Source organism: Anastrepha ludens, chromosome 5, assembly GCF_028408465.1.
Source record: "Anastrepha ludens isolate Willacy chromosome 5, idAnaLude1.1, whole genome shotgun sequence".
Taxonomy (NCBI): domain Eukaryota; kingdom Metazoa; phylum Arthropoda; class Insecta; order Diptera; family Tephritidae; genus Anastrepha; species Anastrepha ludens.
In genome coordinates this window covers 55,430,783-55,458,436 of record NC_071501.1, presented here as the reverse complement: position 1 = coordinate 55,458,436, position 27,654 = coordinate 55,430,783, and the positions used below count along the sequence as shown (strand labels likewise).

The following is a 27,654-nucleotide window of genomic DNA, read 5'->3' as shown; positions in this document are numbered from 1 at the left end:
CTCATTCGTAACTCTTCTCCATCAGTCTTTCAAACTACATGATTCGCCATACAAAGCTTCGCCTCATGTTTAAGAAATTCAGTTTCAATTATTTTGCGAATTACAAGCAATTTGTATCAAATGTAAATTCTACCGGAAACTAACTGAAACAGAATATTATGCTTTCGATTCTTAAATTATTCTACGTAAATTAAGAGTCGTGAGCGAATAGAAATGCAATATATTTTTTCATCCATTTTGAATAATATTCTTCCAAAAATACCATTCAAACGAAAAACATATGCAAACTAATCAAATGCACAAAATGAAATATTGTAAACATGGACAGCGGAACATATCGCTTGTACAGCCGCGATGATATGTTGAGTAGCAACTTTTATGTGTATATGAAAACTATGTAAAATCTAAGTCTTGACTAACTGAGCTCATAGTCTGTGGTGTTCGGACTCACTACCAAAGCCAATCAAATAGTTGGCCAACTAAATGTCTGTAGTGTGCGGTGACCCTAATTAGTATTTGTGTGTCATTTTCATATCGATTAGATGTAAAATTATTCCTCTGAAATATTTGTGGTATTGTGGGGCTAGCTAAGATCAGAAAATAAAAATCTAATGTGATTTGATTTCAATAGAAACCGATATTATTATTGGTCAGCAAATAGCTGAGGCTGAACGAAGTAAGGTGTGTATGCATACATAAGAGGTGTTATTGTAAACTGCAACCATTGCGGTTCAACACGATTACTCACAAATATATTTTAAATAAATGTCTACGTTATGAAAACAGTTTTAGTAGACATTTTCTGGTTTAGCTTCGTACAAATTTGTTAAGTGAAATTAGTTTTTTTTAACTATAAAAAGAACCTGGACATCTGTTCATCAGGAAACCTTACCTAAAAGCTATACAACCATTGGGTGTAGTTTAAAAGAGGATTGGTGTCGTGGCTCCGAAGGGGTAAAGACTAGCCTTATCAAAATTGGAACTCCACGAAGGCAAATCCACCAAAGGGGACTTCGCTACTTCAGACGTTTGGATTTTATTTATATTTAATTTTGCGTTTTTATGGTTGGAAGCTGCATACTTTTTGTTGTCTTATTTGTTTGTTTACATTCACATTGACATTTTGGTCATCCAAACCGTGGTAGACCAATGAAAGTTAAAGTAATAAGAAAGCTTCCTATGTTCATTTTCTGATATTAGGCGGGGAATATTCAGATGAATGCCGCATGCTTTGAAAAAAGGATGTAAAAGGAAAAAGAGGGGCGTATCCACATCATAAACTTAAAACCGCACCCTCCGGAAACTTATAGATTTCAACTAATTTGTTGGTAAAATTGTGTTTCGTAGCTGCCACCTCCAAAAAGTACTTTACAGAGAACTTCTCTTCGCATTAGCAACTTTTGGTCTCAATTAAAAAACAATAACTCTCATCAATATAATTCCGACTACGCCATCCACAGAATTTTTGCATACAATTCTTGTAAATATAAAGTGTTATACTCATGTGACGTAGAAAAAGGACTTGGCTAACTTTAAAGCCAATCCTTCATTCATCATCCAACTTCATGCTATTAAAGGGAGTACGTAGGGTGGGGTTCTATCATCCACCTGAGGAACCTAGTTGTTCTTCATTTGCTGACTAACAATGGCATCTGCTGTCGAGGTTACGCGGATGATGTAATCATAGCTGGGTGTAAATTTTGAAAATACCCTTTGCGGTATAGTGCAGAAGGCCCTTGCCTGGAATTAGTCAATATTGGAAAAGGTCAGCGAAGTTAAATATATATACGTATTTGGGTGTTTGGCCGAGCTCCTCCTCCTATTTTGGTGTGTGTCTTTCTGTTGTTCCACAAATGGAGGGACCCAAAGTTTGAAGCCGACTCCGAACGGCAAATGGTTTTTTATGAGGAGCTTTTTCATGGCAGAAATACACTCGGAGATTTGCCATTGCCTGCCGAGGGGCGATCGCTATTAGAAAAAACTGTTTCTTCATTTTGGTGATTCACGAAAATTCGAATTTACATTCTCTCCGAATTCCGAATGGTAGTCACGCACCAACCCGTTCGGACGGCCGCCAAGTTAAATACCTTCGCCTTATTCTGGATGTCAAGCTTAACTGAAAATAAAAACATGCTGGTATGACTATGTCCAAAGTAATTAATGATCTTATGGTATGCAAACCATTAGCGGGAAAATCTTTGGGTTGAAGTCAAAAATTCTGAGATGTATGTATATGGGCCAACGATAATATATGGAGCGGTTGCGAGGGTATCGATAGCCGTCCATTCGATAATACGGGCAGGTTTGATTAAACTTCAGCGCATGATATCATGTGAGCGATGTGCCTAGGAAAGGTTTTGGCAATATAGAATTGTTTAGGTTTACTTAGAAAACTGGGTTTGGATGAGATATTGTGATGAGTGGTGGGCACAAAAAACCTTTAGGTCGAAGTGCAAACATCCAATTATTCTATAGGGTCGCAATCTGAATGGTACAACTTAAAATTGTGCATGGAAAACTAAGTCATGGCAAAGCCAGTGTTCGGTGGAAGGTGCATACCACAAAATGGATAATATGATCAGTTATTGGTTAAAGGAGAATAATTCCCCATTTGAAAATAAAACAATCACCTGATATATCATTACTCGGCATTGAACTTAGAGAGGGACATCCCATTTCGTCATTGCCTAAAATCTTAAATTATATTCAGGATGAGAATGAGCACAGTTATTGAACACAGTCACGACAGTGATGACAATATCGTAGAAGTGGACACGTTGGATATTCAAATTGCTAGGAAAAAACAGCAGACAATCGTGAAATGCAGGATACAAAATTTAAAGTTTCCTCCGATTACTCCCATACATCAGCCAACATAGGAGAATGAGACAATTGCCGTTTTCGATTCACCACTTCTCTGCCCGTTAGAGAATTTCGCTGTATTAAGTGATTATCATGCGACTTTGTTTATAACTGCTTAGAATACAAGGCCAGTGCTTCCAAGTAGGGCTAAGTAGGGATATTTTTTCATTATATTTTGCATATCTTAGGCGAGACGCTTTGAAAAGCAATTTAGTTACATATATTAACAGTTTGAGCGACATTCGGTGCGAAACAGAGGACGCTTGTCTTTTGACAGTACTATGACAGCATCAAAACATTTTGCATACTTTCGGGCAGGACGCTTTGAAACGCAATGGTACTACATAGAAGTTTGTCAAAACGAAAATAATGCAGTGCATATTATATTCATATCCGAATGGATTGGTGCGTGACTACCATTCGGAAGTGCACAGGTTCGAAACCCCGGCCACGAAATACCAATTAAATAAACAAAACTTAAGGTCGACAATAAAACATTGCGGTGGCAGCGTCATGGTCTGGACCTGTAAGTCGACGGCTGGTACTGGGAGGTTGACGCTTACTGAAACAACAGTAGACAAATTAATGTACCTAAAGCGTAAATCATGTTCTACTTTAATATTTTGAAAATAATTAATATTTTGAAACTGTGGCCTGAAATTAAGAAGTATTTTTTTTTTTTTTTTAGATTACAGCTAGATTACAAATATTGTGTTCACAATATTTCGAAAAACTTGAATTGTTTTTCTTTATAATATTCCTCTTAGTTTAGTAGTTATGAACCTTTAAATTTTACTTTCAATTTACGTATATTTATACCAGTTGCTTCATCTATTCGCCACTTGTTACTAATGCTTCTCGAAGAGGCCTTATATATTGGTAGCATTTGAAAAAAGCTGCCAGATTTTATACCTACAAATATTTAAATTTTCTTGCACTCTTCAAAACATTAGAGTTCTGTGATTTGCTGTTTAATGATTCATGCCCAATTTCTTTAAACACTTGCACTTTTTATTTTCGAAATGGAAGATGCTTGTTAACTAATTGTTAAGAAAAAAGAAAAGTAATCTTTTGTCCATTTTGCGCAGTGGTTGGGCTAACTTTTCACTTTTATTCGGATAACTCTTTCAGCAGTTGGTCATTATATAGCTTTGCTGAAAATTTGTACCACTTCGGATGAACTTTTGCGTTCTTCACCTTCAACCTCAACTTGATTTTCAGTATCGCTTTTTTCAATGCATTCCTCTTCCATCAAATAGTTGTCTTTATTCCCGTTGTTGTAGCAGCCTAAACATTCCCCATACTTACGTACGGGGAATGCTGCTGGAGTGACAGTCCTTGGCTGGATATAAATCCGGGTCGTTTCGGTAACGTAGAACCGCCTGTCGTGGAAACGTAATAAAATTATTAGTAAACTCAAGCAAACGCAGCTCTAGTAGCAGAGGCTTTCGGCTTCGAATAGCATTATTATTTCGGTGTTTCGCGTTTTACACAAAAAAAGATATTGAGTATAAGCGTTTAATTATATAGTTCACACATAATCAGTTCATTTTGCTTTTTTTTGGTATTTTCAGCTTATCAATTCTTAGTTTTAGATCGGCAAGAAGTCTTCTTCTTCTGGTATTCCAGGTGCATATCCTCAAATCATAGTTCTTAGTTCGTTTGTCCTAGTCGTCATCAGAGTAGGGAGCTCTCATTCGAGGCTTTGATGGATTTTTTTTTGGTAGTGCTTCATAATCGTGTGTGATTTTGTATGCGAGTATCAAAATTAGCATTTGAAGCTAGAGTACGTAAGCTCCTTATGTAGGTTTTGTTTTACGTTAAATGTTGTCGCAGACGTGTAATAGAGAAAAAAATAAATACTTATTTTCTGAGTGAAAAATATATCACTTTGCCACATTACGTCTTCTACCTTAAAATCATTCTTGTCAGCATTTTCATCATAAATATTCTCAACAAATCCTGTAATTCATACTATATCAAAAGGCGGTATGCAGCACATTATCTAGCATTCGTGTTCTCAAAAATAAATTCTGATTTTGAAAACTTATAATTTTCGCCAATTCATTTCTTTTAGCATCACTTGGAACGCGATTTCCTTTGAAACTTCTGGGAATGAGAACAACAAGATAAATCAAACTATTTCAGAAAGTTGTTGTCGTTAGTCCCTAGTTGTAGCACTATTTATCCGTTTGCCCCTTTGGTAGCATTTCTCTCGTGCTATTGTGGCGTTATGCCCATGAAAGGTCGAGCAGGTTCGTCACAGATGAGCCTTAGTAACTCAATTTGGAACCTATGAGCATAAGATTCAACTTTAAACTTTCTTTAAGATTTTTTATTTCCGAAAATAAATCAGATAAACATGAGTATATATTGTAAGGCTTTATGTTTACAAACTTTGCCATAATTGGCCACAAATCTTGGGAATTGCTTTTATTGAGTGGAAGCCCATCAACTCCTGTATAAATTATTACATTTCCTTCTAGCAGAAGGGTTTGGGGACTTTGGCTATTTGCTTAAAAAAACCTATATGGTAATAACTTTCGTTTGACCCTGTGCTGAAAATTACATTTCCGAAGAACAATTTAGTTTTTTGAGTGTTCTTATATAGGTAGGGGTTGCTAAACCATCAGAGTTCAAAACTTTCACCAATACATTTGTTCTTGCGCGCGTACTCTTTGCGCTATTTAATTGATTTAGTTTGTAGAATTTCTTCCACCCGTTCCTTTGGAGCTAAAGAAACGTCAATTAGCTACCGCAGAAGTGGTCGGAATATCAATGGTCTGTTTGGGAGTTTTAAAGTTTATATTATTTGTGGAGTTGCGACCCACGATTGATTTAAGAGATTTTTTTTTATATTTTTATGTCTATGAAAACTACTTTTACTTATTGATCTCTTATTTATTTATTTACTAGCTTTAACCCGCGGTCCCGCACGCGTAGTTGTAGTTTTGAGCGATTTAGGATATGTATATAAAAGAATTACAAACAATAATTTCATAGAAAATATTTTTTTATTGATAACCATAATATAATATTACAATACATCCGTTGCTATGCCTCGTTGAATAAAATCAAAACAATCAATCAGAAAAATATCAAGCAAAATTATTTTTATTAATTTTCTATCTCAAACCGTTTTTGAACTTTGCATTTGGGTCATAGTTGAACAGCTTATGCGGATTATGAAGTCTAGAATGTGCTATAAATAGTGGGAAATAGGAAAAACTAAGATTTTTTAGATTAAATTTAAGCAAATATTCGATTATTAGTGACGAATGAGAGTGGTGGTGCGGCCTGGGGGCTGTGGGAAGGGAGTTCCATCATAAAAACATGTCTATAACCTTCATTGGGTGAAAATATGTATATGTAATGTATAAAAATTTTTACGTCATTTGGTGTTGTCGTTTCGTAGTGATGCGCGCACAACGTACAGACATTCACCTTTATAGTATAGATTCTTCTTCTTCTTAATTGGCGCGATAACCGCTTACGCGATTTTGGCCGAGCTTAACAAAGCGCGCCAGTCGTTTCTTTCTCGTGCTAACCGGCGCCAGTTGGACACACCAAGTGAAGCCAAGTCCTTCTCCACCTGATCTTTCCAACGCAGAGGAGGCCTTCCTCTTCCTCTGCTACCACCAGCTGGTACCGCATCGAATACTTTCGAAGCCGGAGCGTTTGTATCCATTCGGACGACATGACCCAGCCAACGAAGCCGCTGGATCTTTATTCGCTGCGCTATGTCTATGTCGCCGTAAAGCTCATACAGCTCATCGTTCCATCGCCTGCGATATTCGCCGTTGCCAACGTGCAAAGGTCCAAAAATCTTACGCAGAATCTTTCTCTCGAACACTCCAAGCGTCGCTTCATCGGATGTTGTCATCGTCCACGCTTCTGCGCCATACGTTAGGACGGGCATGATGAGAGTCTTGTAGAGTGTTAGTTTTGTTCGTCGAGAGAGGACTTTACTGCTCAGTTGCCTACTTAGTCCAAAGTAGCACTTGTTGGCAAGAGAGATTCTACTTTGGATTTCAAGGCTGACATTGTTATCGGTGTTAATGCTAGTATAGATTAAGCCAATGAATATAATAAATTCTTATAGTTTTCATAATAAATATTCAAAGAATTCAATGCATGATCTTTTGAACATGAAAAATCTGTCTGAACAAATTTAGAGATTTTATTACTCAATTACCGCTCTAGTAATAGGAGCACTTCGAGTACAATGAGATTTTGAGATATTAAAGCAAATCATCTCAAAAAGTATCGGGCAGTCAACAGCTCCGCAGATCAAATAAAAAATGAAAGACGAATATGAGATTATTATTATTATACTCTTCTGCAATGATTTTAATTTAATCAATACGCATCGTGCTTCATGGGTAGGGGTAGGATCCGAGAAGCGCAAATTACGCAACGCGAAATGTAAGAATACTTTCTGATTTGTTCAATTCTAGCAGCATGGCACGTGTAATACGGAGACTAAATGCCTTTCGGAGTCGGCTTAAAACTGTAGGTCCCTCCTTTAGTGGAACAACATCAAGACGCACACCATAAATAGGAGGAGGAGCTCGGCCAAACACCCAAAAAGGGTGTACGCGCAAATTATATATATATAAATGAAGGATGCATAGCGTGGCATAAGTTTTGGTAGCAATAAAATTTATATGACTAGCAAAAGTAAACTTCAAAAGCCTGAGAGATGTCGGTATAAACGATGTCAATCCGGTACCCTAATTTTAAGGCTAAATCAGACACTTGAGCTGAAGCCATGATGCTCCGGACGCTCCATATTTTTAAAGCAAACATCAATTTGTCCTGGATTAAGCATTCAAAGAGCTTCGCCGTGGGGAAAGCTTTGAAATAGGCTTATACTTGTATAGTAGTTGTTAATATCATTTTTATTCCTGCTCTTGAAAATAGGGGAAATGAAAGTCAATTTCCAGTACCCGAAGTTAGTGATTTACAGGGGTTGATTGAAAAGTAATGAGCCTTCCCGCACGGAGCGTCTGCCAAGCGATCAACCGAATCGGCTGGTGGGGAAAATGATCGTTGGACCTTCCCCTTCCTCTAGAAACCGGTCCCACTTCGCTGGAAACAGCGGTGCAGTCAACATCGCTCCGCGCGTGAAAGCTGTTTTAAAAGTGTGTTAGGATTTTGCAGCGATTGTTGGAGCAACGTTACTCGATCAAATTTTGCGTAAAGCTAAACAAAACGAGTACCGAAAGCATTGGGCTACTCAAGGAGGCTTACGGGGACCAATCTCTGTCCAGTGCCCAGGTAAAACGGTGGCACAAGTCGTTCAAGGAAGACCGGGAGAACGTCGAAGACGAACAGCGATCTGGAAGGCCTTCGACGACACCGCCTTCCTCTGCACCTCTGTATTGGTCAAGATGGGAGTTCCGGTGCTTCCCCACCCTCCCTACAGCCCAGACCTGTCCCCTCCGGATTTCTTCTTGTTCTCGCGCCTGAAAAGAATGCTGAAGGGGAGGCGTTTCGACTCCATCGAGGCGATCCAAAAAACTGTGACAGCCGAATTGAACGCGATTCCGGCGGATGAGTTTAAAAAATGTTTCCTGCAGAGGAAGGACCGCTGCCAGCGGTGTATTGACGCTCAAGGGTCCTATTTTGAAGAATATTAGTTGTATATGCCAAAAGGTTTAATAAAACTGCTTAAAAATAAATAAGGCTCATTACTTTTCAATCAAACCCTGTATTAAAAATTAACAACAGGGGTATACTAAACAATCGCATTGCTTCAACAAAACTGCAGTTCATATTTACAAACTTAGATTAAATTATTGATTTTATTACATAAATTATCTGTTGTGAGTCGCGTTGAGAGAGTAACATAGTGACTTCATGAAGGGTTGCATTCGAAAAGTTATTTTGTAATGCTCTTGGTGTGTACATATATATATTATATATATATTTTGGGTGTTTGGCCGAGCTCCTCCTCCTATTTGAGGTGTTCGACTTCATGTTCTTCCACAAGCCGCCTCCGAACGGCAGATATTTTTTAAGAGAAAAAACTTTTTCTTAATTTTTGATCTTTCACCGAAATTCGAACCGACGTTCTCTCTCTGAATTCCGAATGGTAGTCACGCACTCACCCATTCGGCCACGGCCCACACATATAATTGGCGCGTACACCTTTTTTGGGTGTTTGATCGAGCTCCTCCTCCAACCTCCTATTTATGATGTGCGTATTAATGTTGTTTGACAAACGGATGGACCTACATACAGTTTCAAGCCGACTTCGAACGGCAGATATTTTTTTATGAGGAGCTTTTTCATGGCAGAAATATTCTCGGAGGTGTGTCATTGCCTGCCGAGGAGCGACCGCTATTAGAAAACTATTTTCTTTATTTTCATCTTTCACCCAGATTCGAATTCCAAATGATAGTCACGCACCGGCTCCTGGTGTATACTTCGTTTAATATTATATTATATATACATACATACAGATAATTCCAACAACAAATAAAAAAGCAAACAAAAAATTTATACACACATTCCATTACTGTACTTGTCTACGACTATTAGGCGCTAACAGTTATTAAATAAACACACACATTACAAAAACAACAACCAAAAATATGTTTACTCTATTTAAAAAGTGTCAAAAAAATCTCTGCATAACTGATGAAAACAACAAAGAATGCAGTTATTTTGCGCGAATTTCATTCATTTGGTTGTTTTGCTAATGGTATGGAATGTGAAAGGCGTAAGAAATTATTAAGTATAAAGTGATTGTCCTAAGTGCTACAAGTGTTCTCAGATTTGAAGAAAAAAATTCCAGGAATACGAGTTTCAAAAAATATTATTCAAATAGTGTGTTTCAATCACTACAAAGGCAAATCGGTCAGAGAAATCGCCGATATGTTCTCCCTCAAAATTAGAACTGTATATAATATAATAAACCGTGCTGAATATGAAGAAAGACTCGAGTTGAAAGGATCTACAGGCAGATCCTTCTGTGTTATCAGCACAAAACATTGATAAAATATTGCGATTTGTCACCGAGCACATATCACTTCCCACAGAGTACTGGGATGACGTTATTTTCTCAGATGAGACGAAAATGATGCTCTACTACCATAATGGTGCCCAGGGAGTTTGGCGTAAGCCTCTCACAGCACTACAAAACAAAATTATTATCCCTACCGTTAAGTTCGGAAAACTGTCAGTAATGGTTGAAATCAAAATTTTGGACGAAATAATAACCAAGGAAGTATATCTTGATATTTTAAAAAACGAATTAACTCCCAGTATTAGAAAATTCGGTTTTGTTAACCCGGAAAATTCGAACAAATTTAAATACAAATGCTATCAAGATAATGATCTCAAACATAAATCTTATTTATGCAGGTCCTGGTTACTCTACAACTACACCAAAGTTATTGATACTCCCGCCGAAAGTGCCGACATTAACCCAATCGAAAATTTGTGGGTTCATTTAAAAAGAAAAGTAGGAAAAAGATCGCCAACTAATAAAACTGAATTAATAAGATTCATCAGAGAAGAGTGGGAAAAATACCATTGGAATATGATATTGCTAAACTAATTAAATCAATGCGAAGTCGTCTTCAAGCAGTAATTGATGCCCAAGGAGGATATACAAAATATTAACCCCAAAAGACTGCATTTTTTGTTGTTTGTTTGTTTTGTTGTTTTCATCAGTTATGCAAAGATTTCTTTGACACTTTTTAAATAGAGTAAAAATCTTTTTTGTTGTTGTTTTTGTTATGTGTGTTTATTTAATAACTGTTGGCGCCTAATAGGCGTAGACAAGTACAGTAATGGAATGTGTATATAAATTTTTTGTTTGCTTTTTTATTTGTTGTTGGAATACTCGATCAAAGCTAAAATTTGAAATTTTTCTTCACTATGCAAAGATATTCTTGACAAACTGTATGTGTGGGTTGTTGCTCACATATTGCCAAATGAAGTTGGATTTTGTTTAGATGATGAACCGAACTTACGTTTTATTAATTTAATTTCCTTTTATATATAAATTTTCCATTCAGCTTTAAGAATAACTTATTTGCTTAGCCTAATTTTTATTTACATATGTTATTTAAGTGTTTCTATATACAGGGTGGGTCATATAGCGTTTGCTTTTTGAACCACCTATATTTTTGAGAATGGTAACACAAATGACATGTCAAATGTGTTCATAATTTACTTAAAGGTTTGACATTTACGAAATGGACAAAATTGGGAAATATTGAAAACCTATTTCCAAAGTGGTGAGTCTTCTACTCCGACCGAAGATGAGCATTTTTACCGAAAAATCATCTTTTCTGATGAAGCTCATTTTCACGTCGGTGGCTACGTCAATAAGCAAAATTGTCAGATTTGGGGCTCATAAAATTCACACGTTACTGTAGAGAAGCAAATGCGTCCACAACGAGTCATTGTTTGGTGCGGTTTTTGGTCTGGCGGTATCATCGGGTCATTTTTTTCGCTTAGTTCTTACGAAATGTGAACTCAGCTTTGATAGTAACTGAAAGTGCTTTTGGGCGATAACAATTTGGTTGTGAAATTCTCATATTGCTTTGATACGGAATTTAATATTTTGTTGTTGCAATGCCATGCCACTGTGCATGTGGAACGCTTAATGTGGTGATACGAGTATTGTAAGGGAAACTACTAGTGTGCTACATAACTGCACTTGACATCATAATGTTGTTGCACATCTAAGGCTAGAATAATAACTCGCCCCTTCTCGCTAATCAAATGAGTGAATATATGTATGCGTAATTTATTGCGACTGGTTTATTGGTGGGACGAATCAAATGTTTTGTGGTGTGTTAATATCATGTAATCATTAAGAATTCGAAGTAATGATGGTCCAAGAAGTATTGCTAAAAAGATGTAACTTATGATGGCATGATACATATGGAGGAAGATTAATTTAATTTTTTGCCATTGGTCTGTTAAATTTTTTAGTAGTAAATCGGATGAGGTAAGATTTGGTGCGATGTAGTCTGCTAATTTGTGTAACTCCGGTTATATTGAGTGTTTTTTAAAAGCTTGAGAACTTATAATGATAATAAAGCGTTTTTCAGTAAGAGCGCTTCAACTTTTGAACTTTTTTGAATAAAACACAAACGGTTTGACTTTTTTAACAAATTTTTTTTATTATCGAGTTTGAACATATACATTTAAGTGAAATTCGATTTCTTTTGCATGACCACCGCGTGCACGTTTTACGAAGTCCAATCATTGAACCCAATTTTCTACCACTCTTTTGCATAAATCGGCCGAAATTCCAGCAATTTCGCGTTCAATATTGGCTCTGAGCTCACAAATCGTCGCCGGCTTCTTACTGTAGACCAATGACTTCACATAACCCCAAAGAAAATAGTCTAGAGGCGTCAAATCACACGAGCGCGGCGGTCATTCGACCGGTCCATTTCTGGAAATAATGCGCTCATCGAACTTACTCTTCAACAAATCAATTGTAGGGTGTGCTGTGTGGCTTGTGGCCCCGTCCTGTTGAAACCACATGTCGTCTAAGTCCATACCATTCAATTGCGGCCAAAAATAATCGTTTATCATGTCGCGGTATCGATTTCCATTCACAGTAACGTGGTGATCGTTCTCGTCAACGAAAAAATATGGGCCAATTACGCCGCCGGTATGTAAACCGCACCAAACAGTGATTTTTTCGGGATGCAACGGTGCCTCATGAATCACGTGTGGATTGCTTTCTGCCCAGTAACGCATATTTTGCTTGTTTACAAAGCCATTAAGCCAAAAGTGAGCTTCATGTTAAATGGACCGTAAAATGGCCGTAATGCTCTTAAAGTAGCAGCAACAGAACGATTATTTTCATAAAAAATTTGCACGATTTGCAATCGTTGCTCAAATGTGCAGCGTTCCATGATGAAATGTATTTATACTAATGAAGTTTACAAATGACAAGCGAAAAATAAAAAATATTGCGTCGTTCGCCCTCCCTATCAGAAAAAAGTTGAAGCGCACCTATTGAAAAACGCCTTATAAAACCAAAAATGTTTTTTTATTATAATCTAGAAGATAATTCCATGGAATTTATTTTTTGAATATGATATCCGGCATTTCACCGTAACGGCATTCATTTCGAAAGAAATAAGGACCGATCATGCCGCAATCACTGCTCTACGAACTTCGCGAACAGATTTGTTTTTTTTTTTTTTTTTTTTTTTTTTTTTTTTTTTTTTTTTTTTTTTTTTTTCAAAACAAATTTCCACAATTTGGAAGCGTTGTCCTGGCGTTAAACGATTCATGATAACTTGCCAAACCTTACTGAACAGAAATGACAACACAGTTTATCATTCTCAACCATCAAACCATAGTTACCCATATCGATAGTTCTCATACAGCAAAAAAATCCACTCGAGAGATTTGCTATCAAATTGTATGATAAAAGTGTCGTTTAGTCGACTCATTTTAGATTTTAGTCGTATTTTTATAATTAAAGGTTTCATCTGCATTTAATTGTATTAGTGGTTCATTTTGAATCTGGTACACACGGAATGCTGGGATCTGTGAAATACAATGATTTCTGTCTAGCTTTTGTAATTTACTTCTTTTACAGATTGTTATGTTTTCAATGAAATCAGCTGTCCATTATAATCTAATCATACATTTTCCTTGAATGTTATATGTATCTCACTGTTTGCGATGTGAGGAGACTTTTTAAAGCGAGATGATTTCTGTAAACTATTGTAACTATAGAATGCATGGAGACATAGACCATTTACTTCACTTTTCTGAGGTGGTGCCAAATATATTTCTGTGATTAATGCTTTTAACCAATTTAATCAGAAAGTACCTAAACATTAATGTCCCTATGTATACATGTAGGACGACTTTTTCGCTAATCCGATACATACACTCATCAGAAAAAACTTTCGAACAGTGATGTTTTGTAATGTTCACAATATTCTTTTGCTATAACTTTGCCATAATTTTTTTAGTCTTTATATATAAAAATGAATGTTTGTCTGTATGTCATCGATGAACTCAAAAATTAGTGAACCGATTATTATAAAAATTGGTATATATATGTATTTTTCCACGGAGAAGGTTTGTAGAATATGATCATTGATGCCACTCGCTACCAAGTGGCGCTGCAGAGTAGCAACTTCTGCCCCGTTCAACCGATTGTCGTAAAAATTAGTATGACCATGTATTTTTACACAGAGGGAACGAATATGACGTGTTCATAGATGTAACGACGAATTGGTGCAAAAAGTTTTCCCAAACATTGCACAAAACTACAAAAACCATCAGTGGCTCAGTATGCGTGCTATAATAGCAGCCAAAAGCATGGATGCCAATACCATCAACTTCTCCATTCAGCATGGAATACCCAGTGAAACGACAACATATAAGTCCATCGATACTGTGGAGAATGAAGACGAGGTTGTCAACTATCCAACTGAATCCCTGAATTGGCTTGATTTGCTAGGCATACCCATCATTCTTCTTCGAAACATAAATCCACCACTTTGCAGCGGAACCAGACTCTCAGTTAAGAAAATGATGAACAATGTTATCGAGGCAACAATTTTGACTACAAAATTCAAAGGTGAAGACGTACTGTTGCCACGTATCCCAATGATCCCGACAGATATGCCATTCGAGTTCAAACGTTCACAGCTCCCGGTGCGACTCGCTTTCGCAATGACTATTAACAAAGCACAAGGACAATCGTTACAAGTGTGTGGATTAAATTTGGAGAATCCATGAATCTCACATGGACAGCTCTATGTGGCTTGCCCACATGTCGGGAAACCTTCTGATTTATTCGTCTACGCACCAGATGGAAAAACTAGAAATATTGTGTATCCCACAGCACTTCTATAAACATCGAATTGAAACTAAACTTTGTAATGTCACAATTTTTTCGAAATAAACAAAATCAATAAAATGGTTTAGAATGAATTGAATATATGTATGTGTAATGATTTTTAGATAGAAGTTATTTTTCTTAAATTTATTTTAGTTGTTGGCGTAGCAACGCACGCCGGGTACAGCTAGTCTTCTATACATTTTTAAATGATATGTTTTTGCTATACGGTTAACGAAAACTATTTATCAAATCCAAAGATATCGTGAATATTAACATTTACTGTATGCAAACTCCTGGCGAGCGTTTTTAAACAAGCACTTTTTTTCAAAAATTGAAAACTAAATTAAAAAAACAAACCAAATATTATAACTATAAAACATTAAAGGAAAATTCGGATTTAAAATCATAATTTGATTTTCAGCATTAATATAATTTTTCGTAAAATATTTCTTCTTTGCAGCAATTTAGCGGAGGAGTTCTAGACTTGTTTTCAAACTGCCGTAGGATTTTACACACGAATATGTTAAATTACATTTCACCATAAGAATTGCTTTCCGCGTGTCGACTTTAATTGTGACTTTTCTTCTTTGATCCGCTCCATTGAAGCTCTTGGGCCCGCCAAACAATCTCAATGTAATCACAGTTTTCATCGTGCAAATGCTTAAATATTTCTGTCAAGCGATTTGGCACTCAAACATTATTCCCTCTCCACTCTTTAATTTTGTCTCAATATACCCACATTGCGCTTACAAATTCGTAACAATTAAAAGCTAAATGCCTTTTTGTGAGAAACTTTTTCATGGCACAAATACACTCTGAAGTTTGGCATTGCCTACCGAGGTGCAACCGTTATTAGACGAAAACTAAACTCTACCATTACGTGATTCATGCACGCACGAACCTATGTACAATACTACCGGATTGTAGACACACACCAATTCATTTGGCGGCCACCGTGAGAAGAAAGTACTTGTATTATAAAATAAAACAGGATTTATATAATTTTCGCCGGGTAGGTTTTTGGAAGCTTAAAAAAGGGGTATCCCGCGAATATCGAGAAGCCGAAAAACACCCTTTCTGAGCTAACACTTGAAGCAGTTGCCACCCCTGCGACATATTAAAAATTGTTAAATTTTTTTTGAATTTAATTTAATTTTCCAACAAAAATTTATTTTTGGTTAAAGCCCAATATTAGTTAGTTTTGCCATTTGAGATTTTGTCATACACACAGTAAAAGCTTTGGCAAGTCAACATGATCGTCCTTCTGGGACCGCTATTATAGTCTCGCCCAAGTCGAAGTGGGCAAATTTCAGATTGTCTACAGGTAAAAACCGCCAATTAGCCGATTCTTGACTGCGTAATTGTTGAGAACGTCGAGATATCAATGTTGAAGGTTGTACAGCAACATTTTGCACTGCACTATTCTTAACTGAACGTTTGAAAAAGTATTCCAACTCGCTTTGTACTTATGCGCCGTAACAATACACACTGAAACTATTTTTCAAATGTTTTATCATAAAATTCTATCAGACAATTTTTTTTACTTATTTCATTGTTATTTAAACTTACAATTTTGTAGATAAATATATCAGTATTTACTTTAATTTTTAGATTGAGTATTTAATGGATTCAGAAAATATTTGATTACGATATAAAAATGCCCCTCCCAAAACGATCCATTGAGCCAATTCACGTCTCACGATCCGCTTACCAACAAGATGAGCTTCAAATCATTGAACTGGAAACTGTGACAAATACAGCACTTACTAATATTATTCGCCAGTTATCGTCTTTATCCAAGCATGCAGAAGATATTTTTGGGGAACTTGCTCGAGACGTGGGGAATATTAGTAACCGAGCGAATTCTTTGCAGGCGCGAATAGATCATTTATCAATAAAAGTGACGCAATTAGATAGCACAATGGAAGATGTGCCGTTGACTGATATTACAAGAAAAAAAGGTTTTCGATCCACCAAAATATTCGATCAAAAAATTTTTTCCCATTCAACAATGCCGGCTCCCATGCTAGAGACGTATTCGATGTGCGATAAACCACCGCCATTAAACAAATTGAATAATTACCGAGACGACGGTAAAGATGGCCTTAAGTTTTATACCGACCCCAACTACTTTTTTGAGTTATGGCGGCAAGAGATGCTAAAAGATACGGAGAGGGTTATGCATGATAAAGGAAAAAAATTAAATCGCCCTCGTCAAGATGGTGGAAATAATTGCATTAGTATTGCAGGAAGTAAAAAGCGAGTCAGAAAGCCTCACAATACTAGAGAAAAACAAAGATTGCTTGCCATTGGACAAGGAGAGACTCTGATGCCAAACAATATTAGCTACCAAACTCCAAATTCAATTATCAACATGGAAACCGGATATGGCAGTAAGTAAATAATACTTATTATAATAGTGTCAGAATTTCTAAGAACATAATTAAAAATTGGTTTCCCGTTTTTCTTCAAACTAAAAAAATTTTAGAATTGAAAACTTAAGTTTTAAGAAGTAAGCATACAAAGTAGGGAGTGGAGAATAATTAAGAATGTATATATAAAAAACTATTTTAAGGAGGACGATAGGTAAATTAGTAAACACAAGTTATTTAGTTTGGAATATTCAGTCAGCAAGCGTATTAGTTATGAGGTGTCTCTCCAGAAATAGTTTTTGTTTTTCCAAAAGAATAATAAAATCGATCCATGTTGTAAATGTTGTTTTTCGCAAATATTTCGGATGGATGGATGGGTAAAGTCTCTGAGATTTTGCTACATAGAGTTCCAGCAGTTCACAATTTCCGAATTTCATCCAAGTATCCTCTGTGTAGCTTCAGAGCACTCATATGGATACAAGCTGACGTGAAATGGCCAGGATCTACAACAGTAAAATCCAACGGGCCTCTACGTCTAAAAATCAAAGCTCTAAACATATCACTTCTCGTATGAAACCAAATTAAAAGTAGTAAGCTCCCCGCAGTTTTATATGTGTTTGTGCTTATAGAAACTTTGCTGACTTTCGATTTTTTCGACTCTGATATCTTTGACCCTAATTTGTTTCATGTCTTTCTGTAGGTCAGAGATACTTCCAAAACTGCATGTAACAGAGGAGTTGTTGTTTTGATCGCTGCAAGGCGAAGATTGTGTAATGCTTTGGATCCTCTGGACAACAATGATACGCTGGTAGATCAAGTTTGTGTTCGATTATCGGATTCCTCAGGGAAAGTATTTGTTTGTGCTTCCTACATTTCACCAAGTAGTCAGTAATTATTGTACAAAGCTCATGTCGACCATCAGTTGCATGTACTTAGTGTTTTTAATTTAAGTAGAGTTTAACTGGTCATATTTGGATAACTCCTAATTTCTATCTCTTTTAATGTCAAAAATTTTTTGAATTATATTTAGTTGATAACTTCTTAAGAATCGATCTTTGTCAAGTCAATGGACTTTGTAACAAACGTAGCAGAATATTGGGCTTAATTATTATACCAAGTAATTTAAATTTTAAGCTTTTCTCCAGCGGCTGACACTGTTTTTTTTTAACAAATGCGATTTCAATTACCTTAATAACTCCTGCTAGAGCTTGATAGGGACAGCCACTTTGCAAACGTTTGCATTGCACTTGTGTTGAATTGTTCAGATCTGAGGTTTATACATAATTATTTATTTGTGTTTGGAACTTCTTCCAACGTTTCCCAACGAGATGGTGTTCGTATCCTATGTAGGATACCTCTCAAAAAACCTACTAGAACTGGCGTACTGCTGGTATTCAGTAATTTATACCAGTCGAGCAACTAAATTTGAAATTTTACGTCAGAGACGTATATAGGGAGAGATGTATATAAGGACTGCAATAATTGCTTGAAATAATGAATTTTGTGTTATTGTTTTACGAATATTATAAAAACTGCTAAAAAATTCTTGCACAATTAACTCTCGCTTTAACAAATTTGACAGTTCCTTTTGAAAAGTATGCTTAAAAATAATCTAAATTATTCCTTTTCACTTCATTACCGACACTTTTCAGTGATAGGATTTGCCTTTATTTATACCTAGGCAATCCCCCTAAATCTAACTCTGTGGGTTGCCTCTCTGCATATTGTAGTCCACGAATGCCTATTATCATTCAGTTTGGTATCAGCAGTTCTTCGCCAGGTTCTAGCATGCATCTGGCCGCCCGGATCCTTTTGGGTTCCACCATAGTGCTTGTTTTGCAATATGGTTGTTCCCTTTGTGTGTGTCCTATCCATTGCCATTCTGCTTCTTGATTTCATTGCTTGCATATACTTGATTGGCTCGATCCCAGAGCTCTTTGTTTGATGTGCGAGCAGGCCACCATATTTTTAGAATCTGCCGCAAGCACTTGTTTGCAAAGGCTTGAGTCTTATGATCAATAGATTTTGGGCAATTCCAGGTTTCCGAACCATAATATAACACTGATTTCACGTTACAGTTGAATATTCGCAGCTTAGTTTTTTTGTCTGATTTGACCTGGCCGCCTTATATTGCGCAGCATACTAAACGCACCTTGGGCCTTAACAGTTCGGGTACCACCGTCGGCGCTACTTTTATTTATAATCTTACTGGTTAGTGGTCAGCATTTGTAGTTAGCGTACATAGCTTCAATAATATGAACTTTTTTTGTGGCATTCCTCTTTTTCCTCAGTTGCTAAATAATTTCTCGCTTCAATCTGTCAAAGGCCTTTTTGAAGTCATTAAAAGCGTTTCTCGATCTAAACTAATATAATTGCTCTGCTCAAAAATTATTCTCACGGTGTTAATAAGATCGACACATGACCGCGAAGCTCTAAAGACAATTTAATTTTCACCCAGGTTGGATTCAATAGCAGCAGATGTAGATTTGAGAATAACATAATATTTGTAAAGGTTTTTCTTGGGATCGGTGAAAGCATAAAGCCTCTGAAGTTGTCGTAGTTAATTAAGTCACCCTTTTTTAGTAAAAATTCATTTTCGCTCATTCGGTGCAAAACGGACCACATGGTGGCAGACATCTCTGGGTCGTTTTTAAAAAAATCCGCAAAGATATTCTCTGTACCGGGTGATTTATATATATATATATAATATATATATAATTGGCGCTTACACCCTTTTTGGGTGTTCGTCGATAACGTCGACTCTAGCCGGCGGAGACGCATCTATCCCGTCGAGATAGTTGAGTATATCAATAAAGTATATCATTTCATCATCGTTGTCGGAGTCTGTCGGATTATTCAATTATTATTCATGTCACTTAGAGCTACAGCATTTTGCTTTTACCCAGGCTCTTTGGTCTCTTCTAGCAGATTTTTGAACGCTTTTGTGCGAACTGTTGTATTCCGTTTTTTCATAATGCGTTGCCTCAGATAAAGTGTCTTGCGATACCTACCTTTCCTGCCAAATGTCTTGTGACATCCAAATTTTTCTCTCCATTATTGACAAACCCGATAACCTCATTTACCGCCTCTTCATATATTTTTGTCAAATTTCTAACAGCGTTATTGATTTCATTAAACTGTTCGTAATTTTCGTTCATGCGGGAGAATTTCGACATAATTATGTCTTTTTAAAGCGCAGAGCAGCATTCATCTATAAGCTTTCAGATATCGAAATTCTTTTTGTTTTTTGTATTATTTATTAGAATGACAGCAACCTTTAAACGCAGTTTGGCAAAATCTATGTTGCGGTCACTTCCAATGTCGGTCCCTCTTTTTAACCTTGTATCAGTGATCAAATCCATGTGCTGTTAATTAAGACGTTTAATTTGATTTAATGTTCTGCCGTCTGGTGACGACCATATTTCCCCAACAACCATGTTCTTATCACAGCATAGCTCTACGAGTCTTCGACCGTAATCATTCTGCACACCTAGCCCATGTTTACCCATACCATATATTTCTCAACGCCTATGTTGATCATAAAACTCTACTTTGATATCGTCGGATTGAACTTTAGTGAGTGCATAACAATTTATAATTACCATTCTTCGTGCTTTTGTTTGCAGTTTTAGTACAAGTAATCTCCCATAGGAATCCTTTCAATTTTACTTGTCGATATCTTAGCAGTTATAATAAAAGCGACTCCTCTACTTCAATGATAGTCAGTAGGTCTACCAGAATATATAAAATTAGTACCTCAATCTCTTATTTCACCACTGTCATTCTATCGACCTTCCTAATTTCCATTATGTCAATTTTATAATTATTCATTTTTCGGCGTGGCTGCTCGAATTTCCCAGCTTCATTTGCATTACCTAGTCCCTTTTAAGGTGACTGAATTATCAATAGCATGCTTAACCCTTTGCACTTGAGTCCATTTTCGCGCGGTTTAACCAGCGTTTCGTAGCGCTTCAGTGAATTTTTTATCTCTAACTTAAAATGATTACACACATAAAGTAATACATAATACTGTTATATTTTAATATTTAATGCATCATCTCCAAATGAGAAGTATGTTATGAGAATTCATTTCGAACGTTTTTAAAAGAGTTTTATTTATTTTTTTTTCGCAATATTCAAAATATTTTTCATTAAAAATCTTTTTCGTTAATTTTTATATAATATATAGAACATTCTATAACAAAAACCATAGGGATATTCTCGAAATCTTGCAAAGGTGTAGGCATATGTAAAGAATACGACTCCTTCATATGCTGAAATCTTGGCATTATAAAATCGTCAAAAAGTACGCAAGCTAGTAAGTATTATTAACTAGATGCCAGTATAATATTCTTAACCTGAACTTTCGTCCAAGCATTAGTTGTTGGGTTTTGGGGCAATTTTTAAGATTACAATAATACAAACACAAAAGTTAAAATTTCAAAATGCTAAAACTGGTAGTAAACTCAATATTATTTTTATTTATTTATTATTTCTTCTACTTCATTGGCGCTGCTTACGCGATTTTGGCCGAGTTTCTCATGCTAACCGGCGCTAGTTGGATACACCAAGTGGAGTCAAGTCATTCTCCACCTGATCTTTCTACCGCAGAAGAGGCCTTCATCTTCCTCTGCTCCCACCAGCTGGTACCGCATCGAATACTTTCAGAGCCGGAGCGTTAGTATCGATCCGGACGACGCGACCCAGCCAACGAAACTGCTGGATCTTTATTCACTGTGCTATCTCTTTGCGTAAAGCTCATACAGCACGCCGTTTTGGTGTAACAAGTACTTTGCAGCGAACTCTCTTTTCTATCATAAATCCTATACCGAATTTGTACTCCCTTACATGCCAGCTATAGCAGATGTCCCAAGGTCTTCTTGCATTCCTCTCTCCTTCGCATCTTTTGAATGGCACTTGCAGCCGTACATTTTGGTGGACAAACACAGCTTACTTTAGCCGTAACCTAACGTTCCAGGGTGCACGCAAAAGTCGATTGAAATGCCGCGTGAAATGCTAAGACTGAGCTCTATTTTTCATGTAATTTGTGTTGTTTTTTCCACTTTTCATAACTCAAAAACTTGTACATTCCATTATATTTTTAAAACACTTGTTATGAATATATTTGCTACAATTAATTTCACAACTGTAAAGCTTTTACTGATTATAGTGTGATTTCATTTTGCATATCATTATTTTAATCTGTGTTTTTATTTTCGATGTGAATTTCTTTTTGCTGAACTGCTCAAAATTCAATTTAGTTCATCATTGTAGAATAATCGACTATTTATCAATTTAATATTCTGATAGTCATGCTGTACTTGAATAAATTCTACTGCAGAAAAATGGGAATTCTTAATTTTCACAGTTGTTTATAAATTTAAGCAATAATGATGTTGTAATGTTTTTGTTTTTGGCAGACGTTATAGAGTCACGACACCATCGTCCAAATTCGATTGACCTCCGTAATATCTGTAATTCCGAACAAGCGATCGGCGGTTTTTGCAGTCCCGTTAATTCATCTATTGCTTCGACTGTTATTGCTGACATAATTGGAAGCCATCCATCTACCCTTGGAAAAAATGATAATGGCATTTTGGCAATGCATTCCATGCATAATACTGATCAAGCGTCGCAAATGCAAGATTTATATGACGACGAATTGTATAATATAAATAATGAAAATCAACCATGTTATGAACAATGTGGTTCGTTGGCTCCTGAGGGGATGTGTACTCCAGGTATAATTTCGCGCATGAAAATTCGTCCTTCCCAACCTCCCCCTGCCCCACCATCCAATGGAAGCAGAAATGGTACCCCTGTATCCTCTAATGCGAATACTCCAACACGTGGCCGAAATATTTCCAACAATCGCGATATATTGCCACCTCCACCACCCATACCCGAGGGCGTAATGAATACAACATCACCACCACGAACAATTGCTGTAATAAATGGAACCATTTCCATGGGTACACCTCTTCAATTACTTAGTAATTCAACTATTTGTGATAACAAATCAAATCTTTTACCACACCTAGATAACAATTTTGCCAATATGGTTAACGTTTCCCAGCAACCTAATTACCATGATTTGCCGTCTTCAGCACAATCGGATCATCAGGTTTGTATGCACCTTAGTGAAATAAAGAAAACATTTCGGCGGGAGTCGTTGCAAATGAGATACAAAAAGTATGCCCGTATAACGGAATTGAAAATCAAACTTGTTTTACAATAATGTCATATTCGAAAAAAGTACACAAAATTGCTATTAACCAAATTTCATGCTTTTTTATGTGACTTAAAAGTTGCTTTGTTATAAACAATCGGAGCTCAAATATTATATTATAACAAGGAGTTTTGAAGGATCATAGTAATACCCTAAAACTTCCATAAAATACCGGCGTATGCATGGCATAAATTTATGTATTGATAGCAAACTTGTATTTGTATATTATTTGGATTAGAAATTCTTGAAAGTACGAGTATTGCATATATAAATAGTTAATTTTATAGTTGTTAGGAATTTTAAGTAATTTAGAGGTTTCAGTTTGAAATACTCAGAAATCATGTTTTCCAAATTTTTACTTTTAGTTTTTTGCATTTCATCTACTGTTTCGAAATCTATTAAAATACGGCGTCGCCTGTCTTAGATTTGCTGTTGTTCCAAGTATTCGCGGTTTGATTACTTTACGACTTATAAGTTGTGCACTGATATCGCAAATGTTTTTAAAAGGCCGAGCGAGCACTGTCAATTTTTAGAAAAACTAACTATGTTTAATTTGCTGTTTTATTTAAACTCATATTTTCTGGCTGGGGTAGGTAACAGCTGCACGAATTACCTCACCACTTGTAAAATGCAAGGATTCATTTAGGATTTTCCAGTTTGTCACTGTATATTTAAGAATTTTAACCCTTTGTTGTTGCATCATCACTGGCCTTTCTAAAATTCATTAAAATGGAAAAAAGTTTAAAAACCTTTGAATCATCGTCAAGCTAAAACCATAACAATAAAAAAAGAAAGCCTTTGCAGCAAATAATAACCAGGTGCAGGCTTAAAATATTTATTATACGCAATATATTCCATAAAATGTATAATCACCACTTTTAGTAAAAAGTTATGTCCATGTATGTTAATGAAATAAAAGTGATAAAAAATCTGGGGAAAAAATTTAAAGGGGCTGAAACATCCAATACTATAAGCAGAGAAACAAAAGCTGTTTTGAATCTTCATAAGAACCCGAAAATTAGGACAAAGCATACAGTCCAGGTTGCCCACGTGCTATAAGTGAAACAGAAAAACATTCAACAATACTGCGCAGAATATCATGGCTATTAACTGCCAGCGCTTTGTTCATTCTTTTGAACCCATTTATCATGGCATTAACGATCTAAGAGCCAAATTTTCAGCTACAACAGTTTCAGGTACTCCTAAGCGGAAGAATTAAAAGACGAAGAAGTCTGCGCAGGCAAAAATGTATTAACTCTAACACTAGCAGCGGCAATATAACAGCACTCCTTTCAGAAAGCATGAAAAAATTCGTTGGACGAATCTCTAGTCCATTGCGTAGCAGTAATATAGCATCGGCGATACCGGCGTCACTTGGAGTACAAGCAGTCGAACTTTTTTACTTCACGTAAACATACAATACAAAAATTTATTCGTAAATAAAAAGCTCCAAAAAATGTCCTTAAAGGTTTAGTGTGACAACAAACAAACAGGTTTTTTAACAAGTGTGGTAGAGTAAATTTATATTTTATTGTGCAATCAATTTTATTGTGTAGAATATATTTCTCTATTTATCATGCATAGTGACAATGTATATATTTCCAGCATTCTAAAAAATCGTCAACCAATGTAGCTCCTCCACCGCCACCTCCACCGCCTCCACTTTTGCAGAGTGAATTGGTACAACAAGGTTCTCAGCTGGAACTGAAATCCCTGAATGGAGATATTCATAAGAGGATTATTATTGATGAAACTACTCAGCACGTGATTAGTCAGAAAAGACATTTGCCGCCATTCTATGACTCTCGTACTGATCTTATGAAAGCAATACGTGACGGTAGGATAAAAGTAGTAAATCAATTTGTATGCTCTTATTTTTATAAATTTCTTCTTTAAGGTATAACTCTTCGGAAGGTTGAGAAATCAGAACAAAAGGAGATCGAAAGAAACACTGCTTTGCATGATGTAGCTTCAATCTTGGCAAGACGTGTTGCCATTGAACTTTCTGAGTCGGAAGAGTCAGATACTGATGACGATAGTGAGGGATGGATGGAATCAGTAGAAAATTCAGGTTGAAATCGGTTATTATAATCAGCAAACTCGGAAAAACTTTAAAGCAGTGAAAACAATTTAATTAACTATAACAAATACAACTGTACACCTTTAACGAATTATATTATTTAATCTTAATTTATGTTTTACCAATGGTTATTAGTAATCCATTTTTGAAAGGATGGAGGCATCGTCGACTTTGCTTCTAAGTTTAGGATCTTTGTTTTGATTCGATTTACTATCGCCTTGTTTCCAGCTTCATAAGCAAACATTATTTTTGAATGTTTTTAGTGTTTCAAAAAAAAAGTTATCTCTATAAGACAACATTACGAAAATATTGCCATACGTCCTGCGAAAATGTTGTGTATTTCATTTGAGAATAGAACAAGAAAACTTCAATACTTCCACGAATTATATATTTAATATAATTTTCGTATTTTTATTTTATGCGCTCAAGGCCGGATTAACAATAAAACAGCAAATTAAATTATTTCTTCTATTTATTTGCCGATATTTCGATGGATTCTCATGTAATGAGGTCGAAATAACAACAAATAAATAAACGCATTCATTTCATTTTTGTTGGGAACCGTATGAAGAATTGTATATTTGTGATTCTAAATCATAAAAAGAAAACGGTAACATACATATATAGATTTGTGTTAATCTGCAAATATGCAATAAACTAGATATCCTTATGTATGTAAGTATGCATGCCCATATGCGTATTGGTGCTCAAGTAAACAACCTATTTTATGGGCACGGCTGAATCTGAATTTGCAGTTCCTTGCATCTGACTCTCATGGAAATGCTTGAATTTCAATCTGGAATCGGTAATGGTGGTCTGATGTTCACTACCCTCTCTTTGCCGCCTGAACTGGAAGCGATGTCTAACATAACTCTGCCTAATGACCAATGCTGTGCGGGCAAAGTTGGCTTCATGGATAATGATCATTTGTCCAATTCCGATGTTGACTTCCGGACGAGAGTTTAAGATGGTCTCTACTTCAATCAAGACAATCTGAGCAAACTAGATTTCGTCGGATTTACCGCTGCTTACCATAAGCCACCAAAATGCGAAGCGCAAGGCGGAATGAAGCAAGACTCCAAATGGCTCTTTTATGTACATCATATATCAAATATCTTAGAGATAATTGGTAAAACAGATCGTTTGATTGTATACATATGACAATTTATAATGATAACAATATATATTATGTCAAGATTTTCAAAGCATACCTAAAGCTTTTGTAATGTTACATCAAGTGAAAGCGTACAATGTTATTTCGTCAGCGAAAGACTATGAGATCGAAACTTCTGCAATTTCAATTTTTAGTTTTTACAAATTGTTAATGCTTTCTGCACCAATAATTAATTCGTTAACAAATAGTAAAAGCTCTCACAATTAGAAGAGGATGCTGGAGGCTGGGCATTGACGGCATTGAGTTAAACTGCAAATAGCGATAAATAGTGCAGAAGCGTAATTAATTCGTCGATACATTGTTGATTCAATCGAAAAAATAATATAGTAATGTTATGGCTACTATTGACTAAATCATCTTAGACATACTTCCTCAAAACAACCAAGTAACTCAACCAAGTAAAGTAACCGGACTCAATAATTACAGCAATAATGCCACCCTGTTACTTTTTTTGATGACCTGCGGCCTATACTCCAGCTGGTTAGCTGCCGCAATATTGCAGAAGTAATTGCTTGAACCAATGACTTTGGACCAATAACTTTGTTTATTTGAACTTAATACTCTAAAACCAATAAATAAACAATCTTGAGCTTCAAAGTGGTATTTATTAATTAAAAACTTACTTTTCATCTTCAATGTCATGAGCATCAGATTGTCAACATTTTACTGAGAGACCTCGTGACGTTGCCATTGTTGCAGAAATTTTGTGAGAGAACGTGATGGCATCTCATAAGAAGTAACACCGTCACAATTATTATATCTCGAACACAGTCTTGTTCCCACGGGAGTTGCTTTTCGTACTATCCCACATTGAGTTTGCATCACAACCCATACCATGTAACTCGACCTACTGAGCAATGTCGATAAGCTCCCTCGAAGAAGCAGAGTACCCAATTTCAATCGCAACGACATCCTGAGCACATATTTCCCTAAACATCGTGTATTCGACCGAATGCAGTACTATGAATGAATAAAATTTGAGGGTTGCGCTTTGGCTTCTTGGACAAACGTGTTCACACAGGCTAACAAAAATCAGATGAGTAACACCTGAAGTTTATAATGCCGTTAAGAAATTGTTACGTTTTTATC

General features: G+C 36.1%; 1 protein-coding gene across 1 annotated transcript; it reads left to right on the top strand.

The window, feature by feature from the left end:
• Nucleotides 1-505: 505 nt before the first annotated feature.
• On the top strand, nucleotides 506-25,501 carry LOC128865184 (actin-binding protein WASF3). Its single transcript, XM_054105280.1, has 6 exons — nucleotides 506-681; nucleotides 16,322-17,103; nucleotides 22,503-23,054; nucleotides 23,124-23,206; nucleotides 24,917-25,148; nucleotides 25,209-25,501. The coding sequence occupies exons 2-6, from the start codon at nucleotides 16,368-16,370 to the stop codon at nucleotides 25,385-25,387; spliced, it is 1,782 nt and encodes a 593-aa protein (XP_053961255.1). The 5' UTR covers nucleotides 506-681; nucleotides 16,322-16,367; the 3' UTR covers nucleotides 25,388-25,501.
• The last annotated feature ends 2,153 nt before the right edge of the window (nucleotides 25,502-27,654 follow it).

What these genes read in the sequence shown, in the direction of transcription:
- LOC128865184 (XM_054105280.1), top strand. Translation starts at nt 16,368, where the DNA reads ATGCCCCTCCCAAAACGATCCATTGAGCCAATTCACGTCTCACGATCC. An exon ending in CATGGAAACCGGATATGGCA is followed by an intron (nt 17,104 to 22,502) that starts GTAAGTAAATAA and finishes TGTTTTTGGCAG; the next exon opens with ACGTTATAGAGTCACGACAC. An exon ending in AAATGGAACCATTTCCATGG is followed by an intron (nt 23,055 to 23,123) that starts GTACACCTCTTC and finishes TACCACACCTAG; the next exon opens with ATAACAATTTTGCCAATATG.